The sequence below is a fragment of the Meriones unguiculatus genome, chromosome 6, assembly GCF_030254825.1.
Source record: "Meriones unguiculatus strain TT.TT164.6M chromosome 6, Bangor_MerUng_6.1, whole genome shotgun sequence".
NCBI lineage: Eukaryota > Metazoa > Chordata > Mammalia > Rodentia > Muridae > Meriones > Meriones unguiculatus.
The window spans coordinates 12,369,139-12,394,368 of NC_083354.1; the positions used below are offsets into that span (position 1 = coordinate 12,369,139).

General features: G+C 41.4%; 1 protein-coding gene across 2 annotated transcripts in view; it reads left to right on the forward strand.

The window, feature by feature from the left end:
* Positions 1-571: 571 nt before the first annotated feature.
* Positions 572-25,230, forward strand: part of Fam83b (family with sequence similarity 83 member B) — a 74,976-nt gene continuing 50,317 nt past the window's right edge. The window contains exons 1-2 of one of the 2 annotated variants that reach the window (XM_021661263.2): positions 572-666; positions 17,263-17,766. In XM_021661263.2, coding sequence (XP_021516938.1) covers positions 17,323-17,766 — 444 coding nt within the window. In that variant the 5' untranslated portion in view covers positions 572-666; positions 17,263-17,322. Of the gene's footprint in view, positions 667-16,057; positions 16,679-17,262; positions 17,767-25,230 lie in introns of those variants that run through there. The other variant, XM_021661264.2, reaches the window with a different exon arrangement.

The following is a 25,230-nucleotide window of genomic DNA, read 5'->3' on the forward strand; positions in this document are numbered from 1 at the left end:
TGCTTCTTCCATTGTCTCGTGCATTGCTTACATTCTTGTTTTAAACCCTGTCCTCTCCTCCCCAGTAATCCGGACAGTCGAATATCCATACCCAAACTGATGGGTTTGTTGTTGTTAAAATCCTTCTTTCTTTTAAAGCATAGTTCACCTCTGCGTCTGTGTCTTTTCCAAACCCTCCAGGGGTCTGCACTGCTAGCTGCTGCGGGCTGCGGGCTGCGGGCAGCGGGCCGGACAGACCCAAGTCCCTCTCCAAGCCTGGGCCTCCAGGGTGAATTCCGGAGTCCAAAAGCCAGGCGGACAGCACCCTCGTCCTTCTCAAAGGTCCACCTTCTTCCCAGGTGTGCTTGGCCTTTTCCGGGTCCCTGCTCGCAGCGCGCAGGTGTCCGGACTTGCTCTAGCTTCCCAGCCCGGCGGGCGAGGAGGAAAAGAAAGAGTGCTGTGTTCTTGGTTGGGATTCTGAGTTCGTTCAGACGGGGCGCTGGGGCGCGCGGGCCGCGCCGTGGGAAGAACCGGTACCTGTTGCAACTCGCCGCCCCCTGGTGACACGCTCGGCACCGCCCGGGAGGTGCGGCCAGCTCCCGCCCGCGCAGGTGCGCCTCCCTCCTCCCAGCTTCCTGGGCGCCACCTTCGCAGCGGCGGCGGCGGCGGCGGCGGTGGCAGTGGCGGGTGAGTGGAGCGCGGGGTCCAGGAGCTTCCTGCCGAGCGCGGGGCCGCTCCAGGGCTCTTTCCTGGACGCCGGGAGAGGGAGTTGGAAAGTTTGGAAAGTGAGGTGCCTTGTATTGGAGGTGCGGTGTGGAGATCAGGCACCGCCCACAGGGATCGCTTGATGGATTTCCTGCTGTTGAGAAGGACCCTTGGAGAGGACTAAGGGAGTGGGTCTGGGGAGAAGGAGGGAGGAGGAGGACAGGGGTACCAGGAAAGAAACCCAGAGCTAAGCTGCAGAGAGCCCAGGAGCCAAGCAGAAGTTGAAGAGAAAGAGTTTTTCAATGATTTACTTTCTGTCTGCTGGATGGTGCTTTTATGATTTCAGTTTGGGTCAGTGACCTCACTGAGCTCCTTAGGTGATTCTGATACTTTGGAAATCTGCTCCTGCGAGGGTTGTGACCTTAAGAGGAGAGTGTGGCTGCTGGAGTTGGCTTCTGGAAGGGGTATTGGAGACCTGAGGCCTGTTCCCTCCGATAGGTTTCCTGTGATTGAGGGGGTGGAAAGTGCATGTTTCTTGCTGGAACTTTGAGTATGTAAAAAGACAATAGGGCTTTTTAGGACAGAGACAGGGAGGTTATGGGAACGCGGGTGTCTTGTTGGCTATGGTTACTGTGATAAGGTTATAGATTACAAGTTCTCTTAGAGGTGGAGACAAGATAACTGTGTATCAAGAGACAAGAACACTGACAAGAAGACATGCATGCTGCAAGCAGTTGAAGCAAAAAATCATAATTTCCCACAGCCCATTTTCAGACTCAGCCTACTAAAATCATCCCAGGTTACTGGCAGGCACCTCCCTTCTTTTCCTTTCTCATCCCAACAAGCCCAAGAGCCCAAGGACATCTGACTGATGCTGAATCAGTGCTGACAGGCAACAGGGAAAGGACACAGGTGACGAGAGGCAGAGAAAGCGCCCTGTAGTTTTCCAAAGTAAAGAATGAGGGTGACTGAGAGGTGGGGCAGAGACCTGTCTGTCTTCTCCTGGCTCCCAGTGTTAGTTCCAAGCATGGTAGCTGTCCCCACAGCATCAAATTGCTAATTCCACCTCTTTGCTTTTGGAGCTAGGACTCTCGGGGTGTATACGTCTATTAAGGGTGCTTGGTGCTCCCTGCAGAGCTTGCCTGGGGGAATGGGTGGGTCACCTTTTTAAGCCTGGCAGGTGGAGACTGCAGCTGCTCAGAATTTATTGTGGGAAGTAGCTAAGTTGAACAGTTCGTGAAAGGGATTGCATAGATACAGAGACACACCACACCCCTGGTGCTGACTCAGTGATGCCTTTGCGATTGTGCTCTTGAGTTTCTTTCATAACCGACAAATTCTTGGGGTGGAATAATTATTTATTTCTGTTTGTCCCTTCCTGAGGTCGCATCCCTTATAGTTTATGGTGAAAGCTTGTTCATTCAGAATATTTTTTTTAAATGTATTTCATTTTATTGGGTGCTTTTTTTGTATGGAGGGGAGAGGACAACTCTGAGAAGGTAGTCCCCTTTCATTGTGGGATCCTGAGTTTACCCAGGTAGTCAGACTTGTACTGCAAGGCTTTCACTGGCTAAGACATCTCATGGCCCTTATTAGTATTTTCTCAAGCTGACTGTCTCACCCTGTGTCCCTCCCCGACTTACACCCCACTCATTATACTAAATCATAACAAGTTCATAAGATGTAGCATTGTTCTACACTGACCCACAGAAAACAGTGGGTGAACCTGTGGTCCCAGGGAAGCCTTGCTCTTCACAAGTATAAAGCCCTTTGAAGGACCCCTTTCAAAAAGGGCCACTTAGTTTGACAGATTATTTGCAAAGCGACAAGTTATCCTTGTCTAGCTAGTTGGGTAAGTGTGCTTACTTACCTCTTTGCTTCTTGTAAGATGTTACTGTCTACAAATCGTATCTGTTAAATAGCATGTCATTGTCAAGTCTGAAATGCACCTTTGTTCACATAAGTGAGAGTCTGTGAGTTGTGTTTTAGAGCTTTGTTGATGAATTTATTACTTGCAGGTAAGAATATATCCCCCTTTAAAACATTTTTAAACAGAAAGCAAGGCTTAAGGATGCTGTGGATAAAGTTTTGTACAAATATCACTTAAGTCATATTGAAATGAAAATCGACATTTTTATGAGAAAATGCATTAGGGCCTTCAGAGGGAATGCCCCTCTTCATGAGACAGTGGCCTCTGCTTTGAAGCATCCCAGCCCCCACGAGTAGGGTACAGTTAGCAGGGAGAGGGTTCTGCCAGTCATTGTCAGGCTATTTTCTGTGTCCTCCTGAGACAGGAGCTGGGGCAATGGGGACTCCAGTGGCAAAAGTATGTGTGGAGGTAGAGGGACAAGTTGGGAAAGTGTTATATTAAGGAATCCTGAAGGCTGACATACATAGAGGGACACAAAATGGGGTTTGGGGAGGAAAAGGACTTTTCAGTGTCTGGGATTCTGTGGAAGGTGAATAGAGTTAAGTGTGTGTGTGTGTGTGTGTGTGTGTGTGTGTGTGTGTGTGTTGCATGTTGCATCTTCATGTGGAGGACAGAGGTAAATCTCAGGTATCTCCACTTCCCACTCTTTTTTTTTTTTTTTTCCAGAAAAAGTTTTTCTCTTATGCTGAAGCTCACAAATTGTGCTAGACTATCTGGCCAGTAAACTCTGAGGAGCTAATCTTCCAGCATAAGGGTAAAAGCCACCACACCTGTTTTTCACTTTGGTGCTGGGAATCCCAACCCTTGCTTGGTGGCAGGTACTTTACGGTAATCACTGAGCAAACTTCTTATCACCAGGTCGAAAGACACTAACAGAAGCTGTATTCACTGGACATGTCTATGCTGGGGAATTCTTTAATTACATGATCATGGATGATTTGAGGAAAAGTTTCCTCTGGGGACATCTAATTATTATGTGATTTTTAAATATTGTTTTATTGTCTCATTGCCCTTAGGAGAGGCAGAAGATATTCCCCGGGGCACATGATATTTATCACTTGAGCTGTATACCCTTTAATTTTTAGACTGCTCATCCCTGGCGAAAGAGAAGTAGAAATGAATGATTAGCTTCCTTTGAACACAGGCATAGCATCAAGTGTAGTCTTTGTCCTGGCAGGGGTCTACTTTAGAAGGTTCATATAAACATGTTACCATGATGATGATATCAAATGGATACTATTTGTGCTGTTCACACTATCCATTCCTTTAAAATATTCCCAATTGTATTCCAACTGGTCTGTTCCCCCTGGGAAGATGAAAGGAGACGCTATTCACAGATATCGGAGGCTCCCCGTTGACGAGCCTAAGAGTGACGTTAAGTACACACAGATGCATGCTTCAGGTCCCTGTGGAAATTGCATGGATTCATTAATCATTTGTCAAACTGAACATTAGCAGATTGGGGTTAGTTACAGTTTTGGATAAGGCACTTAATTTTACTGACTTTCAGGTTTTTCCACGGTTGTGAAATATTTGTACCATGGGATCACTCCTTTGCCCCACTCTGCTCTGAAATTCTCTGTGATCTTTTCTCTCTGTGAGCACTCTAAACTGCTGTGAACAATCTCCCCCAAAGAATCACTGGGAAGCTCCTGATTTCTTCTCTCCTTTTTCATATTTTCATCTCAGAAGGTTTAGCTCTTTTTAAAATAAGGCTGCTTCTGTGATGGTGTAAGGGAATGTTCAGAGCACCCGAAAGTGGCCTCCTCCTCCCCAGTGGCTGTGCTAGAATCATTGACCACGGCTTTTTTTTTTTTTTTTTTTTTTTTTTTTTTGCCTGGGCTGTCACCTATATGCACACACAAGCAATGACGGCTTTAATTTTTAACAGCACTGAGCTCTGCGTAGTCACTCCAAGTGGTCTCTTCTGACTCATTTAGCAGCTGTTTCTTGATGTTTTGAAAGAACTGTGTTTTCCTCAAATAAATATAATTTCTTATTTGCTTGCTAGAGAGATGTGTAGCTAAGGGAACATCGCTGTGTTCCCTGTGGTTTCCTCTACGTTGCCACTCATCCCTTCTTGATTTCTGCTTCTACAGTTAAAAAAACAAACAAACAAACAAACAAACAAAAACCCTCTTGTTTTTCTAACTTCTTTTGTTTCTTCTTGCTCTGTCTCCTTTCCCATATTTTTTTGTATTTCATTATTTTTGCCTATCCTAACTGTTATTATTTTTTTCCTCTTTGCTCCATCATGGCACCTATTTATTTATTTCTACGTTTCCTTTTTTTATGCCTGCCTGCCATCTCTATCAGAAATATTTTACTTTAACAAACAATAGGTTTCAAAAAAATGTATAACATTTGTACAGAAGTCAAATGCAAAGCAAATTTTACAAAGGGAAATCAGTCACCTTGATTTAAATCAAAAGCCATGACTCAGTTCTCCTGTGAATATTGGATCTTCCAACAGCTTGACATTACATGCTCTGTGTGGTGGAGTCCCTCTCATTCAGCATGTTAAATCTTGTGTGTCAAAGAGCTGCAATATGAAATGCAAGCGAAGAAATGAATGAAACCTTTCCAAGGTCAAGTGGTACAACGTGAGATTCCGAAATGGATGACCAGAGCCTCTGAGCATCCTAATTCAGTTTGTGCTGCAGACACATGACCTTGTTGTGAAATCAGAACTTTGAACAGCAAAAGAGAAAACAAACAAACCATAAAAAAAGCAAGACTTTAAATATTTGCATTAAAATGTATGTGTGTAGGCAAGTTTTTCAAAGCAAACAGCAAGAAGCCAGAACTGGAAAACTGTGACAATGCTGTCCCCTCTGTCACTGTCAGTCTGACCTGGGTTATAAGAACAGATGACAGTGAGACAGAAGCATTGAGTGTGGATGGTTTAGATTTGTGACAGGAGTCTCTGAACACGAGCTTTGTTTCAGCATCACGTCATGGTCTCTCAAGGTAGCTCTGTCCTCAGGAACCCGTAGGCCTATACATCCAAACCCAGCACCAGTTTACACACTTAAAGACTGTATTTTATTAACTAACACTTATGTGTGTATGAGTAGACTGTAAACAAGTAAAAGAAACAAGTAAGGTTGTTGGGAAAACAAGTCAGAAGTAGAGGAGGCTAGTTTTCAGATTTCCATTGAGAATTTCTGGAAAGAAAAAGAAAATGAAAACCACGTTTGTTTGTTTTGGTTTGTTTGTTTGTTTGTTTTCAATTATGGCACAGCTGCCTCAGTGAGCCTGAATTAAACTGAGTCCTGAGGTCAGTGGCTAGCAGGGAGCAGTAGCCTCTGGGTGATATCCTTGTTACATGCATGACTGTTCTCTCATATCTCTCAAGTCTTTCTGCGGGAAACATAATACTAACATCTACACTTTTCTTGACTTTTTAGTTATGCAAATTTGTCGTCACCAACATAATTTCAAGCTTCTTTTTAAGAGCCAGAGATTGGTCTAGAGAAATGGCTCAGCAGGCAGGAGCACTAGCTGATTTTCCAGAGGACCAGGCTTCAGATTTTAGCACCTGCATGGTGGTTCACAATTGTCTGTAACTCCAGTTCCAGGAGATCCTCTTCTGGGCTCTGCAGGCAACAATCGCAAGCACTGCACAGACAGACATGCATGCAGAACGCTCATACATGTAGCATAATTATGTTAAAATACAATAAAACAGAGCCTGCAGTTGTTTTGTATGACCCTGCACATTTGACATGTAATTTGTTGACTTTCACTTTTTCATAGATGTGATGCATTGCTTCTGTTCAAATTCTTTTTAAATGCACTTTGGGAGTCTTGTTAGAGCATATACTTGCTATGCCTCCCTATATCATTTGTCTGTAAATGCCAACATGTCCCTAAAACGACATTTTCTTAAGTAGATTCAAAAGTTGGGGAAACAGTGCTCATGACATGTGTCAAACATTTTAAAAGCAAAGGCCACTTCTTGCCTGTGGTGGTTTTTGTCTAAACATGTAAGTTTATTAAGGTTCTGGCATTTGGGGAATTATAGAGGGTTTTGTAAAGCAGGGAAGAGAGCCAAGGCAAAACAACATGGGAGACACAAGACTCACTCCTCACTTTTCCTGTATAACTGCACACCGAATAAAATTGAAAGTTGTTATGCAAGAGAACAGTCCTTATCTAAGACAGCATTGCCAGCTCACCAATAGTTTAGCACACACCCCTCAGAGGCTCTTAGAGAGCTCCTGTCCTGGTGAGCCAGTGCATGCGACAGCCACTTCACGCAGCAAATACTACGTATTAAATAAAGCGAGGTGATGAGCCTAAGCACAGGGTAAGCCTGGGTCCCCTTTAAAATGAGTGGTCTAGGAGACCTCTCTCAGGAGGGTAGTAGCGGTCACTAAGAAAGCAGTGGAAACCATTCCAGGCCCATGGAACAGCTAGTACAATAGTGATTAACCGGGAGGGTAAGTAGAAAGAAGGTATCTTTGTTGCATGTCCAGGGAAGGGTCCAAGGCCAATGGACACAATGGTGGGGGAGCTCAGCAGAGCAGACAGCAGTGGTCTGTGGTTGTAACTCTGGGTGGGGTTGTCCTGGGTGAGCAATGAGATGAGGGAAACGGAGGAAACCGGAGTCCCTTCTTCCAAACAGTGGCAACTAGGAAACAGGCACCTCTGCTGATGAGCTTGGAAGGAATTCTTAACCTTTCCCAGATCCTAGCGTTAGGATATGAGTCAGTGGCTTTTCAGAGACCTTTGGCACTCTAGTTTATCACTATTTAAAAACCAGTTCTCCACACGTGCAGTGTCTTCAAGGAAAAGATATCCTTCTTCATCATCCTGTTCTCACTTTTGCCTGTTTTCATTTTAGAGAAAACAAAACAAAACAACAAAAAGAAAAACAAAACAAACAAACAAACCTTGACTAGGTTTTAGTCTCTGCATTAACTATCCTCTTCAAAAAGGACTGCTTCAAGCTGAGGGTTGTGCTGGTGTGTGAGTGTAAGCGTAAGTATTTGGAAGGCAGCTCAACAACAGAGCAGTTGGTTATCTCTAAAGTGGACATACTTTGCCCACTGGGTAAGCACTGTAGCATTTGTATTATACACCTAGGAAAGATCCCAGACTATTTTTCTGCACCTCCCCCTCCACCAGAATCTTTGGCACCATGAAAGCTAGCCAATAGGGGTATCTAAATCTTTTCCTTCTTAATATCTCTGTGTCCTATAACCAAAGTGCAGGGTGTCAAAATAGAATCCAATATAGTTTCCTCTTACTGGTACACCAAACTTCATGACTGTAATTAATTTTAATTCTCAGTCTTCCCATTGAGATAAGTTTATGTAGAAACAAAACCCATGCAAGCAACAAGAAGAAAAGAAAAAACAAAAACAAAAGGAGTCATACTCACATCTCATTGGTATCACTACTTGTATTGAAAACACAGTTTAGAGCCATTGTCATGATTAACTTAAATGTACAAAAGCTGTTTGAAGAATGACTTTAATGTAATTAGGAAGTGAAAACATAGGTTCTCTGCAGAATTCTCAAAAGGATAAGTGATGTCCCTGTTATGCCGAGAAGGTTCCATTGATGTTAATACTGGCCCTTTGAGTCCACTTTACTGATTCACAGGGCTGCTTTCAGCTGCCCGGTGTCTTTTCACTTTTTTTTTTTTTTTAAGAAGTCCTGTGCTTTGTATTAGCACAGCACACCCATTTAATGCAGACAGCTGTGTGCTTGAATCTTAAGAAGTTCTGCATGGATGGTTTGATTTTTAAGTTAGGCTGCACTATTTTCTAATGTGTCATACTTAGATTACTAAGGCAGTGTCTCATTGTTACTGTTATTATTATTAATCATTACCCAAGTATTTAACAGTCAGTAGTGAACATTAGGAATTTTGCTAGACAGACACAATTGTTGCCCTCATAAAGCACATGAAGAGGACAGTTGGTATATTGACCTGGGCAAGGAGCACCATGACAGCTCTATATAGGGAGCTGCGTGTTAAGTTCCAAAAAAAAAAAAAAACATCCTATTCTGTTCTGTTCCTTCTTCTTTCTCTCCCTCCCTGCCTTTCTCTCTGCTTCTTTCTCTTGTTTTGTTGCTTCCTTCCTTCTTCCCTCCCTCCCTCCCTTCCACCTTCCCTCCTTCTCTCCCTCCCTTCTTCCCTCCCTGTCTTCCTTCCTTTCATTCCTTTGGGGTTGAAATATCACAGTAGCTTTATGCTCTGGATACTCTATACTGTTTGCATTGCTGTGTAAGTTAAGGATTATTAAACAGTTTTATATGTAGGATTCTGAATCACAGATTGCCAAGTTAAGTGCATGAATTATCAAGGTGGCTAAAGTTAAAAATAACTTCTAAGGCACTTATTTTAAAATTTATTTTTTTTATCCATTGCAAAATAGTATATAGTCATCAATAAACTTCTTCAGTTAATAACAATGTGGGAAGAGGTTTCAAAAATTAAAATCTTCTGCAGACGTACTACTTACAGAAAACCACCTCCATGAGCTGCCTGTGCAGCTACAACTCTGTAATCTTAGAACACAGAAGATTAAAAGCAGGAGGAGCCAGAGTTCAAGACCAGGGTCTGCACAGGAGCAGTTTCTAGATCACTAGGTCACCCTGGGCTACTTGATTTTAGGTTGCAGCTAGGAGCTAGGCAGAGCACATCTCCTTCCGCCTTACAGGCACCATCAGGCACCTTGCCAAGGTTGTCTTTCAGCCCTTGGCAGGCTCCCAGGACAAAGGTACTCTGGGAAGGAATGCTAAATCCCACAGACCAGGTAGCTTTATCTCCCCTTCTCCAGCAGCCTTTCCTCACTGCTGATTGTGGGAGCTCGTTCCTACAGGGAAAGGTACACAGTCCCTTTGAGTTCCTAAAGCAAACTCCTGACTCTTGGAGAATGAGAGGCCCCTGGGAACTTAGAGGCCTCAGATCTCAAAGGGCGAAGTCTCATCCTTAGACCGGCCAGTGGACACACGTCCTCTGTGCCTCCCCGACAAGCTAGATTCCTTACACACTTACACACAGTTCAACACCCTCTCTCCCCTTCTTGCTTTTCTGAATGGTCTCAGAAATTCTCCTTCTTTCTTTATACCCCGCCTCTCTGGTATTAAATGGTCTTGTTGTTAAGTAAGGATTAAATAAGGAGCACCCTTCTTGCTCATTGCTCTCTACAATATGTGAGACTCCACCCCCCAAAAAAATCCACTTTAATTTTGGGAATTATTCATTTTGTTTATTCATTTTGTTTTTAGAAAACTTTTCTTCAGTTATAATTTTTTATACTATGCAGACCTTTTCTTTTCTAGGATTAGTACCTTACTGGGTGTTGCTGAGTGTTGTTAAAGGGCATACACACAGCTTCTGACCCTCCTGCTTTTTGCATTTGGAGGCTATCGTGTTTAGTTAATGTCCATATGCCAACAACCAAACCAGAAGTGAAACTTGCACTTCCTCCTTGGGAAGTGATAACTTGCTAGGGTCAGACAGGCCCCACAGCCTGCCCTTCCAGCTCCCCTTTCTCCTCTTTCCCTGTGTCCTACCCTGTGTCTCTCTTCCATTTGGCTGTTCCTAAGTTGCATCCTCCTTAGGAGGCGTTGACTTGCAAGGGACAGACAAGCCCCAGGGCCTGCAAGCTTCCCTTTCCCCTATTTCCCTGTGTCTTGCCCTATGTCTCTCTTCAATTTGGCTGTTCCTAAATTGCATCCTTTTGGCGAGGTGTTGACTTGCTAAGGACAGACAGGCCCCAGGGCCCACAAGATCCCCTCTCCCCTGTTTCCCTGTATCTTGCCCTGTGTGTCTCTTCCATTTAGCTGATCCTAAGTTGCATCCTTTGTGATAAGCCATTGTGAAAGTTTTCAAGTTGATTTAAAAATACTAATGAAAATCCAAAAGTCCCAGAATATACTGAACAATCTTGAAAGAGAGAAAAAAATAAAAACAAAAACAAAAAAATGCTGAGAACTTTTATTATTTGACTTTAAGCTACAGTATCCAAACACTGACATATGAATCAATGAAAGCATCCATGAAAGAGAAACAAACAAAGAAACAAACAAACACCCAGAGAAGGTCTTTTCTTCACTGTGAGATTTTCAGTTGACAGTTAAGCATTCCAGGGTTTGGAGACTCTATTGGGGAACATGTCTTTTCAAGAAATATTCTTGGAACAAATGAATATGCACATGAAAAACAAATGCACTCTTACACTATATACAGAAGTTAATTCAAGATGAACCATAGACCTAAAATGTAGGTGCTAAGGCTGTCATCTGCTTAGAGAAAGACATAAAATCACATTCTGTGAATTACTGCGGATTTCCTTGCCTTTTGATCCATTTTCCTTGTCCTTCCTTGATGCCCTTTAGTTCACAAGGATGCCAGAATGACTCATGTTATGAACCAGACTTAAATTAGGTGGGCAACTAATGTTTAGTTCTCTACATTGTACTGAAATATGTAGAACAGGTCTTGTAAAAAATCCAATACTTATAAAATTCAGGGGGCAATGTTAATCCACTAAATCTCACTTGGATTCTTCTGTTTGTAAATAGTCTGTGTAAATAATCTGTAAAACGTTGGAGGAAGTAATGACCCCTGAATGAAATGTTTAAGATCTAGAAGCAGATGGCCTGGAATTTTATCTGAGGTCACGGGGTTTTGAGGCTGTTGGTGTAGATTACAGGTGTGCTGTGGCCGGAACCTTTACAACACCTGGGAAGGGAACAGCTAAGGAAGGTATAACCTATCATGGAGCACAAATGCACAGCCCAACAGACAACAGGGAGGATCTAGGTCCTACCACAATGCTTGAGCACTCTAACTGGCCAGTCAGCAACAGTCCTGAGTTCTCACCTAGCATGAGTCACCATGATACCTGCCAGGTATAGAAAAAAATAGAAAAAGAAAGGCCTTGGTGAGGAAAAAGAAGTGGAAGCTGCCCATTATATTTTGATATAGATTTATTTTCCATTTAAAAATATTCACTGTACAAAATGAAGAGTTTTGTTACAGTGTTTTGTTTTCATTGTACATGTGTGTGTGTAAGTGTAAGCACGCATACATATGTGTTTGTATGTGTGCATGCGTGTATCTTTCTTCATAGAAGATCCACCACTTTTAATATTACTATTATTGTTATTATTATTGACAAGGTCTCTCATCTGCAATTATCCACAAGAGCTAGATTGGCTTTCATGGATTCCTGGTGTTCTACCAGTCTTTGTTTTCTGGGTGCTGAGACCATAAGCATAAGCACGGTCTGTCTTGCCTAGTACTTTTTAGCACTGATTTTAAGCCTGAAATCCAACTGAAGAATTTCCCCATCCCTGCCATTTTGATTTATTATTACATGAAATAATTCATTAGGTCATTGCCTAACAACGTTAAACAATATTTCGTGGCAGGAAAAAAAGTTGAGGAGTTGCACCTCATGAATCTTTATGGTAACATTTTTAGGTAAAAACTGTTAAATTTACCCATTTCCCTGGTGAGCACCTTGAGTCTTGGAGCCCTTACATCACTGAAACTGAGGTCTCAGCAGAAGTCAGACCAAAGCCACGTAACCCACTATACCTGCTGTATTTTCTAATTTGAGCCTTAGAACAATTCTAATTCTTTATTTCATATAATTGATCTCAAGCATTCTTATTTTCAACGAGTGTACATTAAATAATGAGCCACACAACTTGTACAGTTCTGTATTTGTGTAACTTTTGGGTGTTAGTTCACACCTCTGGATTTGCTTTAGCTGACTTTGACACTGTTTTATTGTTCTTTTTGGGGGCATGTGGGGACATGAGTCATGCAAATGCTCTATTACTGATTAAACCCCACCCACAACTCACTACTGTTAATCTTTATTCTTTTGCTATGTTAGCACTATTGTTTTGAGTGTTTTCCCGGCATTTAGGTCCTAATGTTGAATTGCTGTGTTTGTGTTTATCCACCCAAATGGCTGCTCCTCTTAGTAAGGGCAGACCAATAGGGGAGCATAGCACAACAGTTGATGGCATCAGGACGGCCATGTTCCGTTCATTGCAGCTGGTGCAGTACTGAAAGGCTGGCAGACAGAAACTCAGGAATAGTTTAGGGATTGGTAAAAGATTGGTTTACCTTATTTTCCTTCTAAACTTAGTGTGGACAAATCCTGGGTAATTGCTCATCTGATATAAACTCTCTATACCACCATGTTAATATTAATATTATTAATTACTTTATAGGAATTCCTCAGTGTGGACTTCCAAATAATGCTTATGTTTTAATGTTACCAGTATTTACTGGAGATTTCCTCCTCCCTGAAATTACTATATCAGATCAGGCATGGCAAATGTATTGAATAACAACAAATATAAATAAACCCTGAAATTATATTATATTATAATTGATATGAAAGCAATATTGCCATCCCCGTCTTTTAATTTAAGAAGTTAAGAAAATTAAAAAATAATAATTAGATATTGAGCAACTGGACTTTGATTTGAAGTTAATAAAGTGAATCTAATGTGTTTTGGTTTGGCCTCTCCATGACCTCAAGAAGATAAGGAACTCTGCTCACTGGGATGTTTGTACCAGCTGCTGTGGCAAAGTGGGGTCTACTTATGGTGGTCCTTGTACTGCCTAATGCATGCTTCTGAGCCATTTCACCATAGGTGTAATTATGAAGCCACTCTAAAGTCATAATGACATTGGATGTTAGAAGTAGATATTACTTACACTTGACAGCTTATTATAATAAGTTTGTAATTTAATTGTACCATCTTGAAGGTATTATCATTCGAATGTTTTTAGTAATCATATTTGAAGAAAAACATAATCCTTATACATAAAAATTTTAAAGTTAGAAGGAATCTGAAGGGTTGTTCTTAATTTTCTGTTTTAAAATATACTTTATTGATTCAAAGAATGTTGGTGGTTTTGACCTAACAGAAAGATGGTCCCATATGAGTTTTCATTCAAACAAAATTTTTGCACTGAATTATACAGTATCAGGAACTATGTTTTGCCTATTGATATAAACTTTATCTGCCTATACTAAGAAAACATTATCCAGTGTTATATTTAGAATATGTTCAAACTTACAAAGTTTTCAAAAATACTCAAAATAACCATTGGCATTAAGTGGCCACAGGCATAAATACCAATGGATTTATGTATTTATATATTAAATCCAAATAAATTTTAACAAGAGTGATTCTAAATAAAGCTAAATTGTCTTGGGACTGATTGGTTTATTTTCAGGGCTCATTCAATAACATAAGTGTATGATTCCATCCACCATTGTATTCCCTACAGATACGTCGGCGTTTTGAAACGGGCTTCCTGGAGTTGTGATGAAGTTTGTAGATCAGTTTTGAACTTACTTATGTACGAGACAGGTCAGCGTGTTCAAGATTAAAAAGCATATGTGTTTATGGCCTTTCCCCTTTAGGGATGGTTCTAACTTGAATTCACCTTCATGACAGCTGCGCAGTGAAGAGCCCGTGGGGCGCACTCTGCTTCCACACTTTCTCACGTTGTCTTCCTTGATTAGCTGCGTGGCATTTGTTTAACATTTCCCCTTCTAACTCCAAGACACACTATCTTGTTTTCTTCCTAAGCTTCCGTGTGCGTGGAAATTGTAAGGTGTTCCATTTTATAGTTTGCAGATCTCCATGTGTTTGACAGCACCTTAGAATTCTATGAAGTGCACACTGCTGCCATTTCTCCCCTTTCTGTGCATGTGTCTCCGTAAGAATCCTTACAGCATGTTCCTGCTCACTTAGACAGCTCTGGTTTTCCTGACCCACATTTTCTCTATCCTCACTACCTACTTGAAAACCACCCCCCAGACTGTACACATTTCTTCACTTAGTATGGCAGTGTTAGTCAAAATGCTCCATGCACCACAAGCAGAGATTGGTTTCCCATTAGGGCTGGCAAGATCTTAGAGAAAAGGTGAGAGAGAAAGGGAGTGTGTGGGAGGAGCAGCTGTGGCCAGAGTAGGCTGACTGCTTTGCAGCAACCCACTTTTATGGTAAAGAGTTTAATTACATGTGATCTAAATTTATCTCCACCCTTATCATCAACTCAGTCTACTTTTCGGGGAGGAGGTCTAGATAGGGTTTCTCTGTAGCTCTTGCTCTTCTGGAACTCACTCTGTAGACCAGGTTGGCCTCTAACTCAGAAAGTCACCCGCCTTTGCCTCTAGAGTGCTGAGATTAAAAGTGTGGGCCACCACTGCCCTGGCAGGAGAAACTCTTCTCTTCTTCTCTTGATGAGCTCTAATCACTGTTGGCTGGCTCATCTCTTAAAGGTCCTAACAATTTTTTTTAACTGTCTTATTAAGGACTAGACTTTCAATACATGAAACTTTCAGGAGGAAAAACATATCCAAACCATAGAGCATGTATGAAGCGAACAATGTGGTAACTTTTCAACTTCCCAGCATTGGCAATTTGTGCCATGTCGTTCCTTGTTGTGAGTGTCCGTTCTGTGCCTGAGGTATGCATAGAAGGATGCTTGATCTCTCTTCCCACTAGATGCCAGTAGCATCCCTTCCTGCAAGTAGTTGCACTTAAAAACTTTTCTGTATATTGTTCACTGGTGTAAGTCTCTGTTAAATAGTGAACCTGAGTAAAATCTGATCAGGAAAAAAAATAGAGACATACAGTAATTGAGAAATTTATTAACATTTGCTACATAATACTGGACCGTAGCAATAGATCAAGACAGGTTTAATTTAGTTATGAAGGAAGCATGTTTTATATCTCCATGTTATAGCCCCATTCTAATAGTTGGCCTGTAATGGTTCCTAGCTCTACCCTCATGGGAGGAATAAGTGGACACTGATCCATTATAATAGCATCTGAGGCAAGAGACTTCCTTTAGAGTTTAGATGCTGGCACAATGCAAGAATCCAGTGACAATTCTGGCGTTCTAGGCTTGGGTTAAGTCACTACTCAAGTAAAAGAGACTCCAGGAAGCAGATAGGAGCATGTCCAGCCTGAAGCCGAAGGCTGAAGGCTATACCCTGGGCTTGGCACAAGCTGCTGACCTGTTCTCCAACACTTGGTTCTTTGAGACAGAGTGTCACTGTGCTGCCTAATTTGACTTCCAATGCATGCCATCAGTCATGTCCTGAGCTCTAGAAATACAGACCTACACAAGCCTGGCTAATCTGTTTTGGTGGTGGTGGGCTTTTTGTTTTTTTGGTTTTGGTTTTGGTCTGTGATTAACCTGTACACTTGCTAGGCAGAGTGTCTTTGAACAGATCTGATCCAAGGTTTGGGGGGACAAGATCAGCTCCAGTAAAATGACAATGAGCTCCACACCCCCACCCCCATCCCCAACAGTGAAAGCCCGATCTTCTGATTCTCGCTCATCCACAGACGCTATTGTCTGTGCCCTCACAACTTCTGTGTGTGCTGGGCAGAGTGAAGCATGAGCGAGTGTTGTGAGGAATGGTAATGGTTTCCAGGCTCGCCCCTCACAGATTGAATCTGGATTGGAGCGGGAGGAAGACTGAGCACATCAGCTAAGTGCAGAATGTTAAAGTAGGTCAGAACCACTGACAGAACTGCTTTGGTCAAGTCAGCTTTGTGGTTCTCGTAACCCAGGATGAAGCTGTGCTGTGAGCCCTACCATGGACATCAGGACTTCAAACCAGTATAGACACCCCTGGCCTGACTGAGATGAAGCCCCGTGTGTCTTTCCGTGGAGCAGGGAGCAAGGAGTCAGCCATGGCGCCTCCAGCTACAGAAGGACAGGAAGTCTGACCTCCACACCTGGCTCAGGCTTATCTGCTCAGCTTAGTCTCTTACTCCTAAACTAAGCCTGTTTTCCTGAATAGCAGAGTTTTTTCTCCCTGAATCCTGAGTACCCTCTTCATTTCTTGTTCTTTTGCCTGTGTTTTTTGGCTTCGTCTGGTATGAAAGTATTTTCTGCAGGATGAGTTTTTGTTGTTGTTGTTGTTGTTGTTGTTGTTTTTTCTCATAGCCCTACCTTCAGCTGTAGAAGCGTTCTTCCTGCTCAAGGCTGACCGTAGCTCATCTATTATGTACCAATCTCTACTTGCTTTTATTCTTAAACCAGTGAGTATGACATATTAATTAATAGGCATGAATACTTACTAATCTGGCCCTTTTAATACCTGGCTATCGCTTTGTTTGGAATAATCATTCATAGTTTTGTATGGATGTCTTTCCACTTTGACTAAATAGTAAACTCCCGAAAGATACATATTTTGTGCTTTTTTTATATTTCATCTGGCATATTAACGTATTTGTATTAATGCGTAGCCAGGCTTTAATCCTATTCCAGCACTATTTTAATGTCAAAACAGAAGTGGCTTGTAGGGATTCGTGCCTCATAAGCACACCCGGTTCTGAGGTTTAAATAGAGTAGATGTTCTGCATCACCCGAGAAAGATAGGTTCATCATGTCACACGTGACACTGGAACTGGAACGCCTTGAGTTTGTAAGGGAAATCCATTTATAGATATTCAATCGTGCATCTATTAACGTCATTTTGGATATGACGTGTGTCAGCTTGCCTCGATAGCCACTCAACCAACAGTAGCTAGTGTAAATACTATCAAAGGTGATCCATGGCGCAGATCACAAACATTTGCACACAGACTTCTAGTTGACCTTCACTTTCTTATCACACCCCCAGGTACCTCTTGGCCCCGCACAGATGAACATTTGAAAGCGTCCTCGTCCAGCGCCCGCGAGCATGGAGACCTCCTCGCTGCTCTCCTCACTAAATGATGAGTGCAGGTCTGACAACTACATCGAGCCTCACTACAAGGAGTGGTACCGTGTGGCGGTGGATGCTCTCATCGAACACGGGCTGGAAGCCTACCAAGAGTTCCTCGTCAAGGAGCGAGTGTCAGACTTCCTAGCCGAGGAGGAAATTAACTACATTTTGAAAAATGTCCAGAAGTTCTCACAGAACACGGAACGTGGTTCCGATAATTGCTGTGACGACGGCTCGTCTTCAGGGACGTACTGGCCCATGCAGTCCGATGTGGAGGCTCCGAATCTTGATTTAGGCTGGCCCTATGTGATGCCCGGACTCCTAGGGAGCACCCACATTGACCTCCTCTTTCACCCGCCGAGAGCACAGCTACTCACCATCAAGGAAACCATTCGGAAGATGATAAAGGACGCAAGAAAGGTAGTGGTATTATCCATTTTGAAATGTGGGCAGGGCAGTGCGGTGTGTGACGGAAACATAGGCTATTTTAAACATCTCAGGGTGTGGATCCTGCCTGTTATTTTCAGAAAATATGCACATGGGCATTTACAGGAATCTTCTAATTTTTTTAAGGTGTGTGTGTGTGTGTGTGTGTGTGTATGTGTGTGTGTGTGTGTGTGTATGTGTGTGTGTGTGTGTATGCATGCTAATGTGCACCTGTATGCAGGACCAAAGAAAGTGACAAATCCCCCGGAATTAGAGTTGCAGGAGATTGTGAGCTTCTCAGCATGGGAATGAGGACCTGAGCTTGGGTCCTCTGGAAGAGCAGCAAGTGCTCTTAACTGCTCAGCCACCTCTCCAGCCCCTACACTCACCATCTCTTAAGTGTATCTGAGACAGTATCAGGAGACCCCCACTGAAGAACCAGAATGGACCCAAGAAATGTTTTGCCCTTAGAGATGGGTACATGGACTGAAATAAGATGATTTTCAACCTATTCATGTGTTTAAAGGACTTCAAGTTTTCTTAGTCTTTGAAAAAAAAAAAAAATATATATATATATATAGTGTCGAGTCTCTGCTTTCTGTAGAACTACAAACAAACTCGTGCTGGCAGGATGGTCCATATTATGGTATGTAAACTGGAGTTCTACTTGGAGCTTTTCCTGAATTATATGTTAATAATGTAAAACATTATGACAGTTTTTTCCAAGGAAAGTTCTGAAGCATTTAGCATTTTGAGGTCTTGTACTCTTCATCAAGTTCTTACATTGCTTTATAAATCTTAAAACTTATGGTAGAGTTCACTTTAAACTGTAAACACATCCTTTTAATCAAAAATTATTAAGAGTTTCTTGTGTCTTTTATCTGTTTTTTTAAATGTGATGATAACCATGGAAGATGTTTTCAAGACTATGACAACATTTCTCATGTTTAAAATATGTGGGCCAGTCTGGGCACAGCAGTAACATGTCTGTAATGTCATGATTCAAGAGAGAGAGAGAGAGATTTAGCAGGATCTTGAGCCATCTTTGGGGCCATCCTTGTCTATATAGTGAATTCTAGGCCAGAAAGAGTTAGTAAACTGACTCAAAGTTTAAAAAAAATGAAAAAAATAGACAAAAATATCATTTTTTTATTTATAAAGTATTTATTAGGATCCAGCCTATCTAACAGAGAATTTTATGACAGAAAGGGACTGAGGAAATACATAAAATTGTCATTTATTTTTCTTGTCCACATGACACAAAGATGCTTGAAAAATACAGCTTTATGAAGTGTAAGAAATATAAGGCCCTCAGAGTCCTCAGCGACATTACAATGTGCAAGATAGACAGCTAAAGACCTAAAAGTCACACGAGGGAGACACAGTGTTCTTCCACTAGTGTTGGGTATAGGCTTTGCGACTAAGGCAGGCCCCTCCCCTGTGAATTCAGATAACCTCACATTTCAGAGGCACTGACCCCACTAGTCGTATTTTGTTGACCAAAAAAGAAAAAAAAAATGTTTATCTGTTTAAATTACTAAACAGTAGCTATCCAATGAGAACGTAGTAGTGAAGCAGGATTTTAGTGAATGAATTAAAGCGGCCAGTCAGATTTTCTGAACTGGTAGGTTTTAAAAAACATCCTTTCTTCTGGGCGAGCAACAAACGATATGATTACATTTTATCAATCGAAAGAGACTCGAAAAAGCATAATAACAAGCGCCACTTACTAATTTTTGCTAATTTCTACCAGGAGACATAATATGCTTTGGGCCACATTGTGAAAGGAAAATGTGACTGAGTCAGAGTAGGTGTCCACACATTGACCTGCCTCCCCAGAGCTGTGGGGGACCATAAGCATAATGCAGTGAGGAAGGTCAAGATTTTTGGCCAGCCTCCCTCTCCACCCCCTGCCACCACAGAAACTGAGCTCCCGCCCTCTTAACATATTATCCTTCCTCATGTAACACTGTGTGGGTAATGAGCCTCTGAAGTAACATCTCTCTCTGGTAGCTCCACTTGAATTGGGACTTCCAGAGGAACTGATAAAGGTCTATATTATAAAACAAGGTAATATTCTGCTTCTTGTCTGTATAAGCAAAATGGCATAAAATTAAAAAGCAGTTCAGCATATTTATATGCAGGCTGAGTTAAAGAGAATTATTTGATCTTACAAAATGCATATATTGCAGTGAGCGTAACTCACAGGAGGTAATATTTCAGGAGATGAAATGTTCTCATCTTTCCTTAGACGCAGTGACTATCGAGGTCTTTTTGACCACATGCTTAAGGGCTGCTGCATCTGGGGAACTGTATCTCAAGGATTTTAAAGTTTCTTTGGAGATCACTCCATTTATTTAAAGATTCTAAAAAGACCCAATCTTCTGCCAGATTTTGTAGTATCTCTCTTTTTTTTTTTTTTAATGTGTTTCACCCTATAACTGGCCAGGGTCCTGTTAAAAGTTTCCACATAAGAGCAAATATTAGTCAGATACAGCATCACACACACGTAACCCCCAAATCCCGGACACTGAGGCAAGAGTACTGTGAGCTTGAGACCAGCCTGGGCTCTATAAGTGTGATACTGTGTCAAAAGACCAAGTTAATCAACATATAATGAGAAAGAAAACATAGAAGCTGACACATGGGTTTTTAAATATGAATTGTGGTCTTCATGCCTGTCAGCTGAACAAAAGAAAATCATGCCCTGTTCTTATCCTTCAGAGTCCTTGGGAGCCTGCTAATCAATGATAAACTTAATGGTTTGGATTTTTTTCAGAGGACTAATTTTCTTTATTAATAACTCAGTATATAGTCATAATGCTGCATGGGATGACCTTTCATCATGATGCTGTGGAATAACATAGATTTAAGTGAGTAGAAACAACTTTCTTGCTTCGGGGCTTCTCAGGAGAGTCTCCTGGTAATCAGGCTTGAAACGTTCTATAGAAATACAATGCTAAATAAATAAGGCTGGGATAAGGGACAGCAGAGCCAGGATGTGGTCCCAAAGTAAGTTAAACCCCTGTTTACTAACCCGTTAGCAACTCTGCTAAGACACTTCGGAAATAAGTGCCTTGTTACACAGACATCTTACATTCAGGAAGAGGGTATAAATCCTGCCTGCTGCAGTGGCCAGACAGCTGAGGTCTCTAGGGGACACCAAGCTCTCCTTCCCAATTTTGGACAAAGTGATGACACTGCCACTATATCTTGTCTGTCTTTACTCAGAATAAACACATGACTGTGCGTGTATGTGTGTGTGTTTGTGCGTATGATGTATTTACACATACCTTTCATGTTAACTTTACTTTTACAGTTGTTTTGTGTTTGGGATTGAAGCCAGGGTCTCACATGCACTGAGCACACACCATCTGCCCTTGCACTGTTGATCCCAGTTCCTCGGCGCTTTTGAATGTTACAATTAAGCTTTTCTTTTTAGATTTCTATGTCTTATATGAATCACTTTGCTTTTTTAACTAGAATATTATCTTATAGCATTTAATTATCTGTTTTAAAAATGTTACACATATCATTTTCATCAATTTGAAGCTGTTGTTTAGAAGTTGTTTTATGATCCCTCCCCTTTATTTTATATCTTTGCTTATTTTGTTCTCTTCTGAATTGCCACTTTGGAAAAGCCAAGTGTAGCTGCTCTCATGTATGCTCTCTAAAGTCAGAAATCTCAACTTCCTAAACTCCTTTCTATGCTGCTCTGTGCTGTTGCCATAGTTGCAGTTGGATTGGCTTCATATACTCTGATAGTGTCTAGCATGACTTTTCCCAGGCAATTATTAACATCTCAAGAGGAGTTCACAAGATTACATATGCATATATGCTAATTACCATAAGCTCCTCTTATGAAACACTCCTGCTGATTACTGTAGTCTATTTCCTAGTCATTCGGTGGTACGTATTCAGGGAGCTGTTCTGTCTGGTCCTATTGGTTCTATGTGTATCAGAATGCTGTTCACATCTCTGCTCCCTTGTGTGCCCTCATGCTCACATAGCTTATTTGGTGAGATGGCAATCTTGCTCCTAGGCATATGGAATCAGGAAGACTCATGAGCCAGAGTGTGGTTTGAGTTAGGGTGGAGTCCTTTCTGCAGCGCCACATCCCTGAGGTTCAGGTCCCAGCTCCACCCGGAGTCACTGTTCCTAGGAGTGTTTGTTTGGCATTGTTAGTTGTTAGTGATACAGACTGTCACCCATCAGTGGCTCCACAAATGCCAAGTGGAAGGGGAGCAAATGATGGGTGCTTTTTTTTTTTCCTGGAAATCAACTGATTGTATAAAATCAGTGCTAAATTAGATATTTGGTCACCAGGAACCTACACTAACTAGTTCTAACACTGGACTAGTATTGTCCCTTTTCCAGATTATTTTTTTAACCGCACAACTAGCTTTATTAGACTGGTTTTATACAAGGAACGGTTTCTCTGTCTGCCTAAAATACAAGGCACATTCATCCAGATTACTCTAAAACATGCTGTAGCAAAGTCTCCGTTTAAGATAAATTTCACAACTTTTTTTCTCTTAGAGCAAAGAAAGGTTTTCCTTTACACATTCCCTGAATGAGTTTTCATGCAGTAACTATACAACCTTCTCCCTTCCCTTGTTTTGTAAAGAATATGCATTTTTTGGTTCAATTTTTTTAAAAGTCCAGTATCTCTTTCTAAACCTCTGACAGTTCTCACCAATTCCAGATTATTATAATGTGCTCTTCTCCTGGCTGAGTTAGCATCTGGTGTGAGGGAGCATCATTGTGTCAAAGCGTTACTCCCCTTTGCATCACTTTGCAAACATGTCTTGTCTAGCCAAGAGACACTTAAGTATTCATCAGCACCTTCATTACATAGGATCATCTCTCTCCCAATGACTTCAGTCTTTGTAAATAATTTCCTCTCTGACCTCTGTTCTGACTCTCACTGTGAACACTTTCATTGAATTTCACTCAAAATTAGTTCCTTCCTGGAAGTATATTTTTGCTTCATCAGATTTAATGACATCACTTCTCAGTGACATTAAATTGAGTATCTTTTCCTGGGATGAAGTCCATTCTATGGTAGTGCATATTTATGTTTGAGAATATATGTGAGAGAAAAAGAGTAAGGAAGGGAGAGATGTGAAAAAAAACTGAGAAGGAAAGAGGGGAGAAGGATGGAGATAGAGTGTGGAAGACTAAAGAAAGAAGGAAGGGAGGGAGGGAGAAGGAGGAGTAGGAAGGGAGGAAGGGAAAGGAAGGAAGAATGGGAAAGGGTAGAGAAAGAGGAGACATTGTTAAAATAGTGCTGACTCTGATGGACACGTGAGGCTGTGGTATGTAGGGCCCTTGATAGCTTCCACAGTTTTGGGGTTCAGTTTCTTATATCCAAAACAAGTGATTTTCTGTCCTGACTTCAACCATTTGACTACTGGTTGGTCTATATGGGAAACCTTTTTATGCTAATATCCTGGTGTTTTACTGAAAGATAAGGTGGACCATAGCATTTTTTTTTAGTCATCCACCCACTTGCTTCTTCCACAACCACTAACCCTTTAGTTTCTTAAGGGAGGGGCCACCTGGAGAACTTTGAGACTGGCCATGGGGGTAGGTTTGTGTTTCATTGATTGACTGAATAGACTTAATGGGCAGAGGTTGCCACCAGCTTTTTAGTGGCTCTAATATGAATAATACAATGTTGGAAAAGGGGCATCTGGGGATGGTATACAAGGTCAGGCTCTTGGGGTTTCCTTAAATCCCACATTCGCTTGCCTTTACTTGTACTTGATATTACAAATATTTCTTCTTAGGTTGTTTTGTTATTATTATTATTTTTGTTATTGGTGTTTTTTTGTGGAAAGGGCATGGAGACGGCCACCATCCATAATCCAGGGGATGCTTGTAAGGACTATCTCCTGACATGAAGCTTTCTATGTATTTAGAATCACATATGGTGCCAAGAATTCCTCACCAACTTAGGTTTTTGCATCAGTGATTTGTCATTTGTCCTTTCAAAATGAGAACAGACTTTAGCCAACCTCAGTGTTTAGTAAGACGGCATTTTAATGGAAATACCAGCTGGGATCATTTGAGATGGGACTATTGCTAATGTGTTTGAAGCTTGTTTATACCACACTGGCCATAGAGCAACATAATGGCTCACAAATACCTAAAAGGTTCAAACTGGCAAGATACTGATTCAACATGAGAATAATTAAATAAAGCCTAGTTTATTTAATTAAGATCACTCTTTATGCTCATCATATGTGTAAAGGTATTTCCATTTGTGGGAAACTGTGAGGGTGTGAAGAAAAAAATATGCTTTCTCTGGATCTGAAAGGAAACAGAACTTTCTTTACTACATCTTCAAAAATGTATCTAAGGTTCTAGACGAAAACTTACTCATTACGGGCCTATGGTCTGTGTGTAGAAAGTTTCTATTGCCTTAGCTCTGTGATAGGTCTGTGGCAAAACCTAGACTCCTAACTTGCATTGTTATTTGCAGTATATTTAGACTTTTTAAAGGTAACAGAGTACATTATCAGGGTCTCCCAAAATTAGTGCCTTTTCCTAACAAATGCTTAGCTGCTTTTAGGTTGAGCAATACAGTTCAGTGATAGAACAACTGCTTAGCTCCACATCTGCAAAATGGCCCTCCTCCAAAATTATGCTTTAACGACAGTGGGACTGTCATAGGCTTTATGGAAAAAAAATTTGGGATATATATGAAAATAATTGTTGTATGGGACCCTCCCTGCTGATTGCACACTCAAATCACCAGTAATTTAACTTTGATGCTTCATTAGACAAATTCTAAAGATCATTCTTGAAATTGCTTTTCAACATATTTTCACTGAAAACTGGCAATTTAGAGATTGGAGTGCAGCTAAGGGGAAAGTGCTTACTTGGCAAGTGTGTTTTAAGACTCTGGATCCAACTAACACCAAAACAAACAAACTAACTAACTTAAAAAGAAAAAGCCCTTTACAAAGAATGTTTACAGTTATCTGTACATGGAATAGCAAATATGGGGGATCCTTTTCCTTGCTGATGCTAATGCTCTGTGCTGTGAATACTAGTGGACCTTAACACTGCACTGCTCAGGACTGCCTGTGAGCCATCTTACCACAGAAGGCGTTTTAAAGAACACTTTGCTTTAATCAGTTATTGGTGTTAGGTTATTAATATGTCCTGTTTGACACACTCTGCTCTGAGAAACAATTCATGTGGGGATTACACCTGACTTTACAGTCATTGTCCAAGGTTTCAAGGGACTATTGCTGACTATGGAATAAAAATTAGTTCTATATGTTTTGGCATCTCTGGAGGAAAGTGCCTCTTGTTTTGTCATTATTTGCATTTGCTCATTTTCCTTTTTGCCATAGTCTTAGAATAAAGCCAGACCCTTGGTTACTCATTGATTGTATAATCTATGATAACTTCTTGGAATGGTAAGCAGTAGTTGTCATTATAAAA